The sequence below is a fragment of the Taudactylus pleione genome, unplaced genomic scaffold, assembly GCF_031769625.1.
Source record: "Taudactylus pleione unplaced genomic scaffold, aTauple2 ptg000967l, whole genome shotgun sequence".
Classification (NCBI taxonomy): Eukaryota; Metazoa; Chordata; class Amphibia; order Anura; family Myobatrachidae; genus Taudactylus; species Taudactylus pleione.
Window position 1 is genome coordinate 10,460,826 of NW_028285368.1, and position 17,976 is coordinate 10,478,801.

Below are 17,976 nucleotides of genomic sequence, written 5' to 3' on the forward strand. Positions count from 1 at the left end.
TGTCCCTCATCATTTACATTTCCACGTACCTGTCCCTCATCATTTACATTTCCACGTACCTGTCCCTCATCATTTACATTTCCACGTACCTGTCCCTCATCATTTACATTTCCACGTACCTGTCCCTCATCATTTACATTTCCACGTACCTGTCCCTCATCATTTACATTTCCACGTACCTGTCCCTCATCATTTACATTTCCACGTACCTGTCCCTCATCATTTACATTTCCACGTACCTGTCCCTCATCATTTACACCTCCACGTACCTGTCCCTCATTTACATCTCCACGTACCTGTCCTACATCATTTACGCCTCCACATACCTGGATAAAATTGGATGGAACGCTTGTTTGAAATGAAAACACAAAATATTACTAAAACAGGTTTTAATAAAAACAATTAGGCAAAATATATGAATAATACAATACAGGTTGAGTCTCCCATATAAAAAAAAGCTTGGGACCAGGGGTATTTTGGATATCGGAATATTCCGTATTTTGGAATAATTGCATACCATAATGAAATATCTTGGGAATAGGACCTAAATATACACACAGAATGCATTTATGTGTTATATACACCTTATACACACAGCCTGCAGGTAATTTTATACAATATATTCAATTATTTTGTGGTTCAAACAAAGTTTGTGTACAGAAATGAAATTCATTTGTTTCATATACACCTTATACACACAGCCTAAAGGTAATTGTATACACTATGTTTAATAATTTGTGCCTTAGACAAAGTTTGTGTACATTAAACCATCAAAAATCAAAGGTTTCATTATCTGTCATGCCCAAAAAAATTCCGTATTTCGGAATACTTGGATATGGGAGACTCAACCTGTATAAATAACAGTGCTTAGGAATTGCTTTAAAGCTCTTTTGTTAATCTCAAGTGTATACCAGATACGGTGCATATAGTTATTTCTTTAGATCAAAGTCCAAATCCTCATAGGTCAGGACACAGTTAACTTGTAGGTACAAGATATAGGTGGGGTATGGTTGTACTCTCTATCCAAGGATCTGTATTTCAATGGATAATGAATATATCCTCTGCTCTGTTGGAATTAGATGTTTAACCAGAGGTATATATTATGTCTCCAGAGCTGTGTAATGATGTATGCCACCTGTCGGACTCATACACTCACCCCAACACCGTCCTTAATTTGATTTGTGAGGTGCAGCGCTCTACCACCTGACAGTGGGAGCACAATATCTGGAAATATAGATCGTCTAGGTGGTCTGTCTCAGTCCTCAGTGCACTGGCTATCCGCAGGTAAATGCCAGTTGTGTTGTAAATCGAGAACCAAAGTGCAATCACCGTCCTGGGTAGGACCTATGGGATGCAGCGCTCTACCGCTTGACGGCGGGAGCGAGGTCTCTGGGTGTGCGAGACGTCCAAATCGGTCCATCTTAGTCCCCCGTGTACTGGCCGCCCACAGGTATCTGCCAGCTGAGATGTGAATCAGAAGCCAGAGTCCAGAAAGTTTTGCTGACAGGGGAGTGTGTTGATGAGGGATAGAGGCCTGATGGTACAGCGCTCTTACTGGTTAATGAACGGGTAAGTATCCAGTGGACGGACAATATATCAGAGCTTCCAGAGCACTCCTTATTAGAGAAATCCACCTGAAAACTGTCATGTCTTTATGCTATTTAAACCCTTCCAAGTGCATGATTATTAATTATGAGGGATGTACTAGCAATTCTGCATTGTGTCCCGACATTAAAGACTTTCCCTACCTTTTCACCTGCAAGTTTAGAATTGGATTGCAAATGTAAATCACAGTACAAGTTTGCCAAGAGATCGGTTCGCAGGACCCAGCTCACACTATATTGGATTGACCCCGTTGAGTTTTGGCTGATAAGCTGTATATACAATCATGCTAACATTGACAGTGCAGCAGCTGGATGCACAATCCCCACCACTGTGGGTATTGAGTGGAGGAGATGTATAGGCTATAGGGCAGGGTACACCCTGTGCAGGGCTTCCACGTTGATTTATCAGTACAATTTTCCAGGGACATTAGGAATGGTGCAGCAGAGAATAAAAGGTAAATATGGTCACATACATGTCTGGGTATGGTTGATCAAAATGACTATCTGTCCGTTGTCTGGAGAGACCGTCATCTTCCGCCTCTGCTGACTATCCTGATACTTGATATGAGGGAGTCCTTATGTGACCAGGAGGTGGTGTGGCAAAAGGACTCCAACAGATCAGGTAAGACAGTGGTCAGCAGATTCACGGGCCACCGCACTTTAATGACAATGGGCAGATACAGATTCAATTTGATGGGGTACTGTAAGAGGACAAACTAACAATGTAGCTGCACTGTTCCGAAATGGCGCATCGCGAATATTATGTTTAATTCAATCACCCACTTGAGTTGCATTGTAAATCATTAGCTTGCAAAATTAATTTTACCTTAATTCAAATAAATCCTTTTGCTTTAATTTTTCTCCAAAACAAATTCTGTATTTGGCCATTAGTGTTATATTTGTATGCATACACAGTTATTCATTGTCTTTACCTCTCATCAGGAGTCAGTGCGGAAAGCAGCAGAACTGGCTTTGAAAACTCTAAGCAAGGTAAATGTTCTTGCCATGGTCTTTCCTGTGTCTTTTATAGGCGATCTGCATGATTCATTCATTCACTAGGTGTATAAAACACTCATTAGTCCATTAACATTTGAGTGCGCAGTGCCTGAGAGTATGATTTTCATATGTAACACATTGCTTGCAATTTCTATGAATCTCCCTTTTCATCTTGCCAGGCACACACTAGTAAGGGTATTTGCATGGCATTGCGCAATGTTTCAAAACACAAGGGAGTCAGCCAGTTGTTGTTAGTGGATATTCTTTTTCTTATAAGGTGTGTATAAAGATGTGTGAACCCTCCAAGGGAGCAGCCGGGCAAAAAACAATTGCTGTTCTTCTGCCTTGCCTTCTGGACAAGGGGATCATGAGTACAGTGGCTGAAGTTCGAGCACTCAGGTAATTCGTTTAGGATAGAATTGTTGATTGTGTTTTATTTATGTATTTGTTCTCAAACTAACTGAAGACAGTAAAGTTGCTGCACACACATGTAAGACAACCGGGAAAACATGATTGTACTAGATATCATTTTTAGTTAAAACTACAAAGCTTGCATTTAAGTACTAGGAGACCAATTTGAACAACTGGAAAGCAGTTCAACTCTTCTCATATTCTATTATTGAGCCAATGTTTACATGCCCTATGTGCAGAAAGATTAATGTTTGCTTAGTTTGTGATATTTGTATTCCAACCTTCTGTCTCACATCCAGTATCCAGTTTGTTCCCTCAAATGTGTAAGCACCAGCAAGGCTCATAGAGCATTTTCACAGGCACAGTAACTAACTCAGCATTCAATAAAATTACTTGTATATAGACTTAAAAAGGCACCTTATGAAATCTAGGAGTTAGCAGTTCCCCTTGAGAAGCCAAGAATGATGTGTAGTTATGGAAACATATAGAAAGGACTCCAGAAAGCCTCTAACCAGTCCTGCAAGAATAGCAACCTAGCCAGTCGCAGTATCGCCCTTTTGCCCGTACCAGAATTTCCTAAATCCAGGAGAAGTGGAAAGATGTCTGCCCACAGATTGCTTTGGCACAATTAAATCTATGAAGATCTTGTTAACAATGTGTAGCCACTTGGTACATTATGGCACATATATAACCATAAGTCCTGGTTTGATACGGTGCTTGGTACCCTGCCTCATCAAACCTTTCTTCTCAACAATAACCATACTTAGAGGCTTGACATGTTCCAAGTTTCTTTTTTGTAACCAATTTAACAGATTTTGTTAAGCAATTTGAATAATTCATGGTTACTACTTTGAGTCTAGACTTTCAGAACAGCCTACAATTCTTCATTCCCATTGTATAAAAACCACATTTTGGCCCATCATCCATGGATTCCTGGGTTGTATCATATTGGGTTTGGACACCCCTTGTGTTTGACACTTGGCTGTCTAAACTTATGGTAATGCACATAATGCACAGGGAGACATAAGGGATTGTCCATACCTAAAGAGGCTCCATCCACAGGGTTCACTTACTTCCTCCATTTACCACCATCAACAGTTTAGATGTTGTCGCACTACAAGTGCCATAGGGATACATGAGCACATAGTACCATACAGAAAGATTATCCCTAAAAGATCTGACTTACCCCTAGACAACATTACCCCATCATCAAGCTATTTTGTTATACTTATCCTTTTGATAGCATACCCGCATTGTATCCATGGTATGCCATAATAAACGTTCATGTCATTTACTTAACACTGCCTAGGTGATAATATTTGTCACACCAACATTGTACATACACAATCCTATACCCTAGATTCAGCAACTGAGACACATGCACAGATGGAACCAGACACTAAAGTGTAACGCTATATGACTATTTGTGGTTGGACATCTCAGATAATTAGCTGATACCTCAGAACTGACTTACTGTCTTCCCGGAGACCTGCGCATGACCAGTAGACTCTATTACAATGCCAGAGTCTACTGTGCCGCAGAGAGTATGAGACCAGCACGGAGCTGACACATGGGCCCCCTTCTCTGTTAAAAAACCTCTGTCACTATGAATGTTATTTATAACTTAGACAGTGGTGGAGAAGGTCTAACTGGTGAGTAAAGATAAAGAAATTGTATGCTTACCTGAAGACATGCGTTTTTAACAGCATGGGGAAATTATTATCTGGTAGTGTGAGGAAGAGAAAATAGATGCAACATAACAAATTTCATTGTGTTGGTAAGAAGAGGGGATCAGTTGCATCATTAGTATATTTTGCATGGTGAAGGCCTTGCTTTTTACCCAGTTATAGCTGCTCTCACTATCTTACATTTCTCCTCAGTGGGGTCTACAAAACAGAGGCTTTTCATGTAGCTGTCCTGCAATATTTTTCTTATTTTTCTTGAGGAGCAAACCCTTTTTTAAGTCGGGCAAAATCCTAACAGTACAGCCACTTTCATGGGCAGCTGTTTTCGGAGTCATTGAGTTTCAAGAGCCTGTGCTTGTGGTCAGCAATGTTAAGTTCCCGTCCCGCTTACTGTCCTCCTCGCGTGATACTCTCCTCTCCCCCTATTCACCCTGCCTGCCCGAACCAGGCAACCTCCTTCTACAACCTCTCTCCTCTGCCCTCAACTCTGCTGCCTACACCTCTTGGGTTCCATTTTGCTGCTCCAAACCCTGGCACTCCAAACTTACTCTGTTCCTCCAAAAATGCACCTGCTTCACCAAACACCAGTGGAGGACTTTCTCCACTTTAAGTCCATCCTTTCATCCTACAGTTCTGCCCTCTCCCTCGCAAACCAATCCTTCAAGTCTCTCAACTCCTCTCGTTCCACTGACTCCCACTGTCTCTTTGCCACATTCAACATGCTCCCTCTGTTTACTACATATCACTACCGAATAAAAGGTTTCTCCCTTGAATCCCCCCATTACTGGAATGTTCTCCCTCGTTCTATCAGAATATCCTCTAGCCTGCATTGCTTCAAACGGGCACTGTAAACCCATCTGTTCATATAAGCATACCAGCCTACTGCTTAACCATGTTGCCACAAAGTTCACCTTTTCATCATCCATCTTATTCACTCTTGCTACCTGCCCTGAGCTCCTCTATGTCATTGGTTTGTCTCCTCGACCCTTTACTATATAAGCTCCTATGAGCAAGGCCATCCTCCCTCCTGTCTCATCTACTACTCTTGCTCACCAGCTATATTTGCTTACCTCCTCATTGGACCCTCTGCCCGGGATTCCACTTCATCTTTGCCTTTTCTTTGTATCCTCTTGTAGTGGCTCTAAACCTGTTAGTTTTGCCCTAGCATATGGGTACAGGTTTCATCTTCTAATGAATATTCCACTTGCCCCACTGGCATCAGTAGCTATGTTGTGAGTTGTAGAGTTATTGTATACTGTATTGCTTATTGTATTGTACTGTTTTGTCATTTGCCCTCTGCACAGCTCTGTGGGCCACATGTGGCGCTCTATAAATAAAGCTAAATAAATAAGTTGTATATGGCTCTGTTTGGAATAAGGCAAACCTGTGTTTGCAGTTGAGTCAATGAACCATACTTTGTTAGCTGCAATGTAAGCTTTGCCTAGTATTGTTTGCCAGCCACATCTTCCAATTTCTTATTTATTATTCTCTTTATTTTAAATAGTATCAACACACTGGTTAAAATTAGCAAAGGTGCAGGAGAATTATTGAAGCCTCATACCCCAAAGCTCATCCCAGCTTTGCTGGAGTCTTTAAGCGTTCTAGAACCTCAGGTGCTTAATTATCTGAGTCTCCGAGCTACAGATCAGGAGAAGGTATGTACAGCCATGAATATTCTATCGAATTGATTAAGCATAAGTTGTGCATGTTGCTTTAGACCTTAATACTCTAAGTATTTAATTTCATAGAAAATAAAAAAATGACTTCATTGATGTGAGGGAAATATGTTCTAAAATTCACTTTTTAGGTGTCATGTTGCAGTGCTAAAAATGTCAACTTATTTGAATGTAATGTGTACTTGTGTAGCCAGTAAATAAAATCACTTGTCAGCTACTGGTTTATTCACTTTCACATCTTAGGCAAAAAGAAAAACCCTCAAATAAAGGTGCTTAAGATAATAATTGTCGCAGCTGTGAGGAGAGGTGTCAAACCTCCTAATTAGATTTCGCAAGAAGCTAGCACAAGAAGGGTATAACACAGCGCTGAAACAAATAAAACAAACTTTCAAAATATTCTAAAATAGAATTAATTAGGCAAGATACCAGTGTAAAAACACATATATAACTTAAAAAAGCAGGAGCAACAATGAAAGTGCAACTGATTCAGCACATGTACAAACAAGCCATAAATGTTTAAAAAGCGTGATTCAATAATGTTACCAGCATGGAAGGGATTTCTATTAAGCTGGAGTCCAAAGCTGTGCCCTCCGGTGACGGAGGTCTCCTATATAGCTTAAAGTTCAAAAGCAAGGTCTCAATATCTAACAGCTGGTATACTGATGTAAGCCTGTGAAGCTGGTAGAGATCCCGTGCAGGGGAAGCTTGTATGGTGAAAGTTGTTACTTGGACTGCACGCTCTCCGTTCAGGTGAAACTTGCTGAATCAGTTGCACTTTGATTGTTGCTCCTGCTAAGTTATATATGTGTTTTACACTGGTATCTTGCCTAATTAAATTAATTCTATTTTAGAATATTTTTAAAGTTTGTATTTGTTTCAGCGCTGTACTATACCCAACTTTCACATCTTACATTTATGTATTGCACTGCAAGTATTGTAAAACTGTATGAAAAAAAATTTAAGAAATATTTTAGTCTATAAAATGTTTTTTGAAAACCTTGAATGGCTGAGGACCTGTGGCCTAAATAGATGTTCTAATTCCAAATTTAAAATGATAGCCATCCCAGAGCTCTATACTGTATATTTCCTTGTATGGTTTTCCCCTTCATAATTGAACTTTATTGTTTTTCTTTCATCCATCAGGGACACTTAACATTGGGATATAGAGTATGGTGACAATATATTTGAGCACTTTAAAATAACCTCCAAAAACAGTCTCCTTCCCCTCTATACCTGAGAAGTCTGCCAAGCACCAAAAGTGTCCTGGCCAAAAGAGAAACCAGTAGGATCATGTTATAGGCAGAACTAAATGTTCCAGTCATTGCACTGGTTTTCAATCCAGGAGGTATAAATTTGTGAAGCAGGTTTCTTCAGCAGACAGGCCCTTTACCCCAGGGTATGGTCGATTTACCCAGAAGTCTTCCAGCAGGTTGTGTACAGATATGGTCAGCCAGATGTCGTCAATATAGCATCTCCGCTAAAGCTGGAACACTGCTTTTCCAGGACAAGACTCACAAATGCATTTGTAGTACATTCCATGGAATTTCCATCTGGTCTACATGTTCCCTCTTGTAGCAATATTTCAGTGGGTGCTGAGGAAATATAAAAGTATTTGGTTTTCTGGTAGCACCAGACTGTTCAAGGTGCAGTGATTCACAGGCCTTCTGAGCATGGCAGAAAGGCTCCCACTAGACAATCTGCAAGACCAAATCAGGGCTCCTTTGTTTCAGATGGCTTTAATAGCGTGGCTGTTAAAGGTTTTTTGGACCATGTGGTCTAGACCTTACTCATGGCTAGGAATCCTTTTCTCAATCAGCCATGCCATGGGTTGTCAGGGGAGTCTGAAGGAGCTGACACATATTAGACTAATATAATGTTAAGACAGAAGGTCCTACCTCTGGTCCCCAGTGTTCTTTAAGTGCCATGGGGAGCTGGGCTTCTCTGCAGGTGCAGCCCCTTCTTTAGAGGTCTATGTACGAAGTCTTAGAGAGAGAGAAAGTACCAACTATTCAGCTCCGAACTGTCACTTTACAGGCTGTATTTGAAAAATGTTAGGAGCTGACTGGGTGGTATCTCCATCCACTTCATCTCTCTCCAAGGCTTAGTACATAGACCCCCTTAGTGTTAAATGTGTTTTATGTGTCATTTTGTTGTTGTATTTTTACTGAAGTGATGTGTGATGCAACTCACGTACACATCAGGAGACCCAGCTGTGGCAGATCAGTGCAGGAAGGGGGCTTCCAACCACTAGGCCGTGGTACCGCTGGACCTGGCGGGGAGTGAACTTCATTCACTTAACCAAGTTTTCCTACACATGACTTCAAGCCACAGTCAGCCAGTGTTATTTATTTTATTTATTACCAGTTATTTATATATAGCGCACACATATTCTGCAGCGCTGTACAGATATTTGGCCATTCACATCAGTCCCTGCCCCAGTGGAGCTTACAATCTATATTCCCTATCACATGTACACGCAGACACACACACTAGGGTTAATTTTGATGGGAGCCAATTAACCTACAAGTATATTTTTGGGGTGTGGGAGGAAACCCACACAAGCAAAGGGAGAATATACAAACTCCACACAGTTAGGGCCGTGGTTGGAATTGAACCCACAACCTCAGTGCTGTGAGGCGCTAATGCTAACCATTACACAGTCTGTGCTGCTCACACTCCTTTAGAGATTGCCGACCGATATACGTCAGGACAGACAGCCAGGGAGGGGGTTACACCGAGTGATTTTCCTGTTCAAGGGATGTTCACAGTGGTACTTGTGCCGGAAGGAAAGAGAGCTCCGGGGGAGGAGTTGGCTGCACATCATTACCCCCTTCCATCCCTGTTGTGAAGGAGTTCTTCCCTGTAAGCTTCTCTAGTGTCTAGGCGATCAAAACGGTGGCACAGCTTTTGCCTTGGGCAGGGACTTCGTCTTGGCAGTATAAACAGTCTCTAAAACTGGGAGCAGACGATGGTTCTTTAGCCTACTGTTGCTGGCTTTATTGGTGCAGATGATGCAAATTTCTTGATAGCTAGTGGTCTTACTACTTGTGTAGTGCAGACTAGGATGCTTTTGCAAAACCCTGATTCGGCTAGTCACTACCTTTTTAGAGCATAGATACTTTATTACACACCGTGGTGTGAGAGACGGGAATCTCCTGCTTTGGGTTTTTCTCTCGTTTCTTCGCCTTCCTTCCAGATGGTTTGGAATCTGCGATTCGGTTCTCTCACTATTCTGGTCTCTGCAGTTTCCATTTATTTTTGCACTTGCTATTCCAGAGGCAATTTTTTTTCAGGGGTCTTGACTGCTCAGCACCCTTTGTGGCCTCTGTGGTCCATGGGATCTTTCTGGAAAGAGTTGAAAACTGTTGGGCTTCAGCTTTTGTTTTTCCTTGAACACTGATTTTTGATGATGGCCATTGTATAGGCACACATGTGTCTGAGCTCAGGTGCTCTATCTTGGATGTCCCCTTTTTCTCGTTTCCCATGTGGATGGTACAATTCTGCACTCTGCTCTTTCTTCCTAGCAATGTTTGTGTCCTCCTGACCCTGGGCCTTGCTGTCCTCTGTGTTCCTTTGTCCTGGGACCAAGAGGGTTTGTCTCACTTGTATGTATTACAGGCTCTTGATTGGTATTTGACTTGTGCTCACTTCGCCACTACATTTTGCTGCTTATGCTGTATGATGCTCCTGCATGAGGTGGCGGTGAGTTTTTTTGGGTTGTGCAGCTGGGTGAATTGGGTGCAGCTGTGCCATGGGACTACCTGGTCCTCTGTATTCTCATTTTCTGGAGTTCGCTTCATGGGATGCTGGTTTGGGACAGAAGGTTCTGCATTCAACTTGTCTGAGTGCACCATCCCCTGGCGGTGACTTTTAATCATCCCATGGTCAGCAGTGTGGATGACTAAGAAAATGGGATGTTTGTACTTACCATTAAATCCTTTTGTCTAAATCTATCTGGGGGGTACTGCATTCCCACCCTTATGCTCAGTTTTGTTTCCCTTTTGTTTTGTTTTTTAAATTGCAAGCCCTGGTCTTCAGTACAGAGGAAAGGAGCTTCTGTCTTTAAAGTTATAGTAGTCTAATAAGTGCCAGCTCCTTCGGACCCCCTAACAACATATGTTGAGCAGTGTGTCTCCCAGATGGAATCCTCAGAACAGGATGTAACGGTAACTATAAAAAATAAAAAAAATTGAATCCAAAAATTACCACAGAGTTTGGAAGATCTACATCTCCTGGTGTGAAACTCATAGCTTTATTTAACTGAGGTTCTGTATGGGGGTTTAAAATTCAGCATTTTAAAGGTTCAGGCCTCAGCTTTCTTGGTTTTTCTTTCAGAGATAACAAGCTTTATAAACCGAAGTACAGTACAGACCTTCTTTCTGGGAGTGATGAATGTGAGTCTCCATACATGCCACCCAATAGCTCCTTTGAGATCTGAACTTGGTGCTGTCATTCTTACAGTGCCCTCCATCCAAACAAATGATTTTGGTGGAGATGAAGTTCCTTACATGGAAGATTGTCTTCTTGTTTGCGGTCTACACAACTAGGAGATTTTTGGAGCTGTAAACTCTGTTTCATGACCAAATAATTGGTTGTTCATGGACCAAATAATTTTTTCAACCCCCAGTGGTCTCCAAGTTCCCTCTAAATTAGGACATTGTGATACCAGCCTTTAGACAGGATTAAGGGCCTGATTCAGAGCCGGACGCTCTGACCAGAGCGCTCGCTCTGAATCAGGGCCCTCCTACCTCTTATTGGAGTGGCCTCCTGGGCGCTCGTATAGCTGTGGGTGATCACCCGCAGCTATAGCGAGCGGCCATGATGATGGTCGCGATGGTCAAGACCATCGCGACCATCGGGCTTGCGACGAGACCTTGCGGTAGGGTCTTGCTGCCGCAAGCCCTGGAGTGATTTTGGCTCTATCAGAGCCAAAATCACTCCCACTGACATCACTAGTGATGTCTGTGGGGCCAGACCCAGACGGTAGGCGTTCCCATGGGAACGCCTCCGTCTGGCAGCCACGCCCCCGGCAAGCCCACCAAAGGTGGCGTGCTGTCAGTCACCATCGACGCATGTGCACGACGGAGCTCCCTCCGTCGTGCGCATGCACATTAGGGCACCATCGACCCGCTTGCGAGCGTCCTGCGCTCGCGAGCTAGTCTGCATTAGGCCTTAAGTCTCTAGCGTAATAGGGCTCACTTTGATCATCAGTGTGGTATTGAATTCCTATTGAGTTGCATCGAATTGTGTAGGATAGATGACCGTTTTGTCCTTTACAATGTCCACGAGAGATTGGCCAACGTCTAAACAGACATTTGGAAGGTGGATGACTTTGACCTTTCCCAAGGTAAACCTGGTGAATTACCAATGAGTATATACATTAATAGAATTCTTCAGATACAAAATGTTTGCGTCCAAAGATACACCAATTTGAGAGAAGACATGCAAACTGCTAATTCTGAGCATACCCTCCCTTAGGGGCAGCTTTCTGTTGTTCCCAGTGTTCCAGTGTCTCATATGGATGAAAGTAAAAATGAGAATTTTGTAGTTAAGCTAAATGCTTCTCTCTGAGTCCAATGGGGGGGGGGGGGGGGGAGACTGGCTCTATGTGTTAGGCTCTATGTTCTTGTTTATTATAGTGTTTGTCCACTGTTATCTCGGTTAGGACTATTTTTTTTCAAGGGAGGACATTTGTTCTCTCCTCTCTTCTTGTTCTTCTTGCTCTGTATTTCTAGTTCTACCCTTTTTGGGAGTGTTATCAAAACACTGAGTTTCTGGGTTATAGAAATGGATAAGTTTAAGCTTTTGGAGGCTCTTTTGAAAGTGCCTAATCTGTCCCAGCACCCTGTATCAGTAGTGGGCAACATGTAGTCCTCCCAAGATTTCACTTGCCGTCTCCACTTCCTTCCTGCTTTGTCATTTTTGTTTGTTACAGATTGTAGAGCTTGTTTAAAAGGCTTGCTTATGTTATTACAGAAAGGTGTCTGTCATTGATTAAATGTATTAACTTACCCCTGAGCTTTAGATTAATGTGTGGCTCTTTTTGAAAGGTAAGAGGGCTGCACAGCATGGCCCCCAAATTGTATTAGGTAACATAGCACTATATTTTGGTTTTCTAGTGTGTTCATTGCATTCAAGGGGCGCTGGTAAGTGGAATAAGTTGAAAACCACTTTTTAATATATAATTTAAAAAATAATACATAATATAAAAATAAACAAGCAAATGACTTCATTTCCATACAGGCAAGGTAGTTACAAATACTTTCAGTGTCTCCCAGTCAGTCACACTTAATAATTTTGATCCAAGCCCCTGGTAAAGTCAACTATGGCACAACATCTACTGCATGTCTAGGAAACAATATGTGCAGTAGCATAGATGAAAGAACAGCTGGCACTGAACCAGGGAGACACTGACTGTACCGGTAACACCCTGGGCTTTGGATCATGTGGAGATAGTCATAAGCTCACCTATTTTTATTTTATGTACATCTATTTAATCCCATATTAAAAGTTTATTTTTAACTTCTTACACTATACAGTGCCCCTGTTTTTTTCTTTCTACTTCAGATGTTCAGCAATGTATACAGTTAGGGGCAATTGAAGGGTAGCAGAAAACTGACACTGTGGATTTAACCTATGTTTATATACAAGTTCTCTGGTATTTTAAAATAAATATCGATAGGTTTGTGCTTAATAGATCTTTTTGTTTTATCCCTAAACCTGTATAGGTTTTAAAGCATTTGTTTGTTTGTAGGCTGCAATGGACAGTGCCAGACTGAGTGCTGCTAAATCCTCCCCAATGATGGAAACCATAAATATGGTAAGTGTAATTACACCGTCAGAATAAAATATTGTTTGTATCCTGGTCATATGTCAGTATACTTCCCTCACTCAGACTTTATCTACTAAGTATGAAATAGGTTACAATAAGCAAAATGATCTAAACTAATGGTGGAATGCAGATAAATGGGCAAGGTATAAAATATAGCATCATTTCAAAAACCATCTGACAAGTTCTTGATGACATCTACTTTGTCATCCATATCAGTTTACCTATTAGTTAATCTGGTGACGCTAATAAACAGCATTTCTCTCAAGACTATTGTCAGTATAGTTTGATAAATAATAACATAAAACTTCCACTCTTCACAAGGTATTAATAATTACATCACCATTTCAGCAAAACAAATTGCCATAACTGCAGATTGGATCTACATCATATAGGTTTTTATTTTGCAATATATGTTTATTAAGACTCAATCATATAAATTACAAATAACACAATAATAGTGGAGGCTCTGAATAAAGAGTCTGATAATTGGGATGAAATAATTATACAGAAACTTAGACAACATTGTATCCGTAGAATGTACACAGGGAAAGAGAGACACAAATACAGACTAGAGGAAACCTAAGGCAGGGAGAACAGGATGATGGAGAAATTCCTGCATACAGGTTATTTTAAGGAAAATGTTTTAGACTTGGTGTTCAATGAAAATAAAGTTAGAAATAGCATGTTACAGCTATGCTAGCCAACATGCATGTTTCTCTCATTTATTTTGGTCACATGCACAAAGTTTAAGCAGAATGTGAGAAAAGACGATTGTTATTCTCAGGGTTTTTTTTTTTTGCATTTTACAGTGCATTCAGCATCTGGATGTCTGTGTACTGGCTCAACTGGTCCCAAAGCTGTCTGAGTTAATCAAGAGTGGGCTTGGTCTGGGCACAAAGGTAGGTTATATTGGTTGATGTATGTACCTTTGTATTGATGAAGCACAAGTTACTATGTTGAGGCCCCACACTTTCTAAATTGAAGAAGACTTGTGGAATCCTTTGCACTGTTTGTTCCTAGTAAGTCTGCATCTTTACTTGGGTGCTTTATGTATACTCCTTATGTATTCAGGTTATAAAAGGTCAGTTGTAAGTAATTCAGTGACTGCATCGCTATGGTTACCATCAGATGACTACAGTGATATCACTGTGGTTTTAAAAATTTGAATAACATAGATCTGTTTTGCTGTCTTGTGAGATGATTTTGAAGACAAATGATCTAAAGATTTTCTTGAACAGCTGATATAAATATGTTGTAGTCCAGTGTAATTTGCTTATGAGCTTTATTTTGCTTTTGTTTTAAAATGTTTTGATTGTTTAATTGATCACTTTCAGGTCGTTTTGGTCTTTAATACCAATCATGCATGGTTCAATTTATCTCACATTGTAAAAAGAAGATTAATGAATGTTTGAGGGTTTTTAAAATGTTGTGCAGTCATCCACCGCTTTACTAATCTTTCCATTAAGTTGGCCTCATTATAAATCGCAACACAGATGAGGCTAAACGTAACATTTCTGCAGTGGTTCCATAGGGTATCCACAGGATACCTTGGGGCATAGGCGATGGCTCTGCCATCGGGCACCACACAGTTAAACTTTTGGTCCCAGGATGAACGGGACCAAAAGAGGACGTCTGTGCTGCTGCTCTGACACCCGGGGAGGCCTGGACTATGGCCGGAACGCATGGGGGATAGCTCAGGTAAGCAGTGGGCATCTGCGATAGGCACTTGCTGATTCACAGTCCACTGTCCCCAGGGCTGGGGGTTCCCTGGGGACTGTAGTATAGTGGAGCCAGGCACTGAGCCTGCGCTCACACTAGACCACCAGGGATGCAGGGCTGGAGCGTTACGGAAGCGCTCCAGCATCCCGGGGGTTAATTACCTGCCAGGGGAGGACGCCTTCCCTGTAGCGCACAGTAGGCCCCTCCCCCACTGCTCTCTGCGCCTTTCCACTGCAGTCTGGCGGGCTGAGGCAGCGATTCTCCTCCTGGGCCTGCCTCCTCTGTCCTCTCCGGCGGCTTTTAGTTGTGCATTACACACTGGTGTCAGAGTGCGGAGCCTGGGTTCCCCTTACATACCTCTCCAAGTAAGGTCAGCGTATGTAGTGCTATTCCTACCAGACTGTAGGTCTGTGTAGTTGATGATTTCGCCATTTGTGCAGGTTTTTCTCTGCATGGTGTGTGACTTTATGCTAGCACTGTCTGCTTGTTTTTCTATTCATTTTACTATCCCTATATCTCCCTTTCTCTCAGCACTTTGTAGAAACCTCCCTGGGCTTGTTTTGCACAAGCCCTGACTGTCCTGCTGGATCGGCTGTCTGTCCCCCCTGCGTTCCCTCAGTTGGGGTTCACGCAGTAGTCCCGTCCCCCTTATTAGGGGTCCCAGGACAGACGGTGGTAGCACAATGTCCCCCTCAACAGACTTTCCCAAACTGAGCCTGTCTGGGTGAACCCTCTGTCTGCCACGGTCCAGAACATAACGGATCGGTTGCAAGAACTGCCACTTAGACCTGCTTAGAGACCTTTGTTGTCCCCCCCCGACTACACAGTATGGGGAGAATGACATGTCATCCGATTAGGGCGAATTTGCAGATGGATTTGCAGATGTGTCTAACACTGACACCTTACAATCAGAGGTGGGGGTGAATTCCAAGATATATATTCCAGGCCTTATACAGGCAGTCCGTATGGCCATGGTAATTACGGATGACAGCCTGCCTGCAACTATGCCTACATGTGCGTATTTTAAGGAGGTTAAGGGGGCTGCTGTTGTTTTTCCCCTATCTGGTCAGCTAGTGGATCACTTAGAGGAGGTGTGGAAGTCTCCGGGGAAACTGTTCCAACCGCAAAAGCATTTGACCTATGCATACCCCTTTGCAGAGAATTATTTCACTAATATTGTGGATTCTCATGTGACGCGCTTAGCGATGAGCACGACATTACCTATGCCGTCCATGTCCTCTCTGACTGATGCAACGGACCGTAAGGTGGAAGTGTGCCTTAAGTCTATCTACTCCCTCACTGGAAGGGCCTCCAGACCGGCTATGGCAGTCTGCTAGGTGGCTTGGGTCATGGAAAGATGGGCAGATGCCTTGGAAGCTTCCTCATTTTTGGAGATTGCCCACTAACACAGCATGTTCACTGGTAATCTCCGAGATTCCGCTGCGTACTTTAATGAAGCAGCTTTGGATGTGAGTCTACTGACTTCTAGGATTTCGGCAGCGGCAGTGTCGGCTTGCCGATTCTTGTGGTTACGTTCTTGGAGGGCGGATGCTGAATCCAAGAAGGGTTTGGAATGCTTACCTTATAATGGTCAGGTTCTGTTTGGCCCCGATTTGGACAAGATCGTAGACATACTGGCGGCAGCAAAATGTGCATGTTTACCTTCAGCACCGGTTCCATCTAGGTCTAAGACCCCGTCCATTCCGCCCTCTTGCCCACAGAGTAAGCCTAAGGTGTAGTCCTTTCCGAGACTGTCAGGATCCAATAAGGCTGCCAAGCCCAAGAAACAGGCTTGGAGCACCAGACGTCCAGCCCCTAAGCAGGATGACAAACTCTCAGCCTGACGGGATGGGCCTCCCTTTGGGGGGCTCCAAGGTGGGAGGCCGACTTCTGCAATTCGTCCAGTGCTGGTGCCAGACTACCACAGACACTTGGGTAAGGGAAGTGGTCTCTCAGGGGTATGCCCTCTCCTTCCGCAGCAGGCCTTTTCATCAGTTCTTCACTGCTGGACTTCCTTCAAATCCAGAGAAGGCTCGGGCAATTCAGGAGGTGGTGCAATCGATGCTAGAAATGGGGGTCATAGTGCCGGTCCCGTTACCCCTAAAGGGAACAGGTTATTACTCCAACCTCTTTCTGGTTCAAAAACCGAATGGTTCCTACCGCCCTATCCTCAACCTCAAGTCCCTGAACAAGTTTCTATGGATCCCTCGGTTCTGGATGGAGACTCTGCATTCCATTTTATTAGCTATGGAACCTGGGGATTTTATGGTGTCTCTGGATATTCAGGATGCCTACCTGCATATCCCCATTTCCAGGGCTCATCAACAGTTCCTCAGATTTGCAGTACTAGATCCCAATTACAAGTTTCAGGCTCTACCATTTGGCCTATCTACGGCACCCCGAGTGTTTACAAAGGTAATGGCGGTCATGGCGGCTCACCTGCGGTTACAGGGGTTTCGCCTTTTACCCTACTTGGATGACCTTCTGTTGTTAGCAGGGTCTCCAGTGGTGCTTCGCAGCCATCTGCAACTGATATCAGTGTTGCAGACTCACGGCTTCTGGTGAATTGGAAGAAATCCTCCCTAACTCCTTCTCAGATTATGGTCCATCTGGGGGCATTGTTGGACTCAGCAACAAAAGATCTTCTTGACTGAGGAAAAGATCTCCATGTTGTAGTCCAGGATACACAATTGCCTCCAGGGTTGCCGCTTCACTTGGCAATGAGGTTACTGGGTTCCATGGTATTGACATTCGACATGGCGGAGTATGCCCAGTTCCATTCCAGACCTCTGCAGATGTTGATTCTATCCAGATGGAATGGATTACCCTGTCTGATAAAGAGACAAATGATTGTGCTGTCTCCGGAGGTGCGCCTGTCTCTGACTTGGTGGTTAAAGAAGTCTCATCTCAACAGGGGACGCCCATTTTGTATATCGGACTGGGTCCTTCTAACAACGGATGCCTCTCTTCGGGGTTGGGGTGCTGTGTGATGAGTCCACATGTCTTCCAGAGATGGTGGACACCCGTGGAATCTGCACTGCCGATCAATGTAT

At 43.0% G+C, this 17,976-nt stretch overlaps 1 protein-coding gene across 3 annotated transcripts in view; it reads left to right on the forward strand.

Moving 5' to 3' along the window:
- Nucleotides 1–17,976, forward strand: part of ECPAS (Ecm29 proteasome adaptor and scaffold) — a 130,088-nt gene that overhangs the window by 87,653 nt on the left and 24,459 nt on the right. For all 3 annotated transcript variants that reach the window (XM_088460105.1, XM_088460103.1, XM_088460104.1), the window contains 5 exons: nucleotides 2,547–2,594; nucleotides 2,878–2,999; nucleotides 6,201–6,351; nucleotides 13,127–13,192; nucleotides 14,014–14,103. In XM_088460105.1, coding sequence (XP_088316231.1) covers nucleotides 2,547–2,594; nucleotides 2,878–2,999; nucleotides 6,201–6,351; nucleotides 13,127–13,192; nucleotides 14,014–14,103 — 477 coding nt within the window. The remainder of the gene's footprint in view (nucleotides 1–2,546; nucleotides 2,595–2,877; nucleotides 3,000–6,200; nucleotides 6,352–13,126; nucleotides 13,193–14,013; nucleotides 14,104–17,976) is intronic.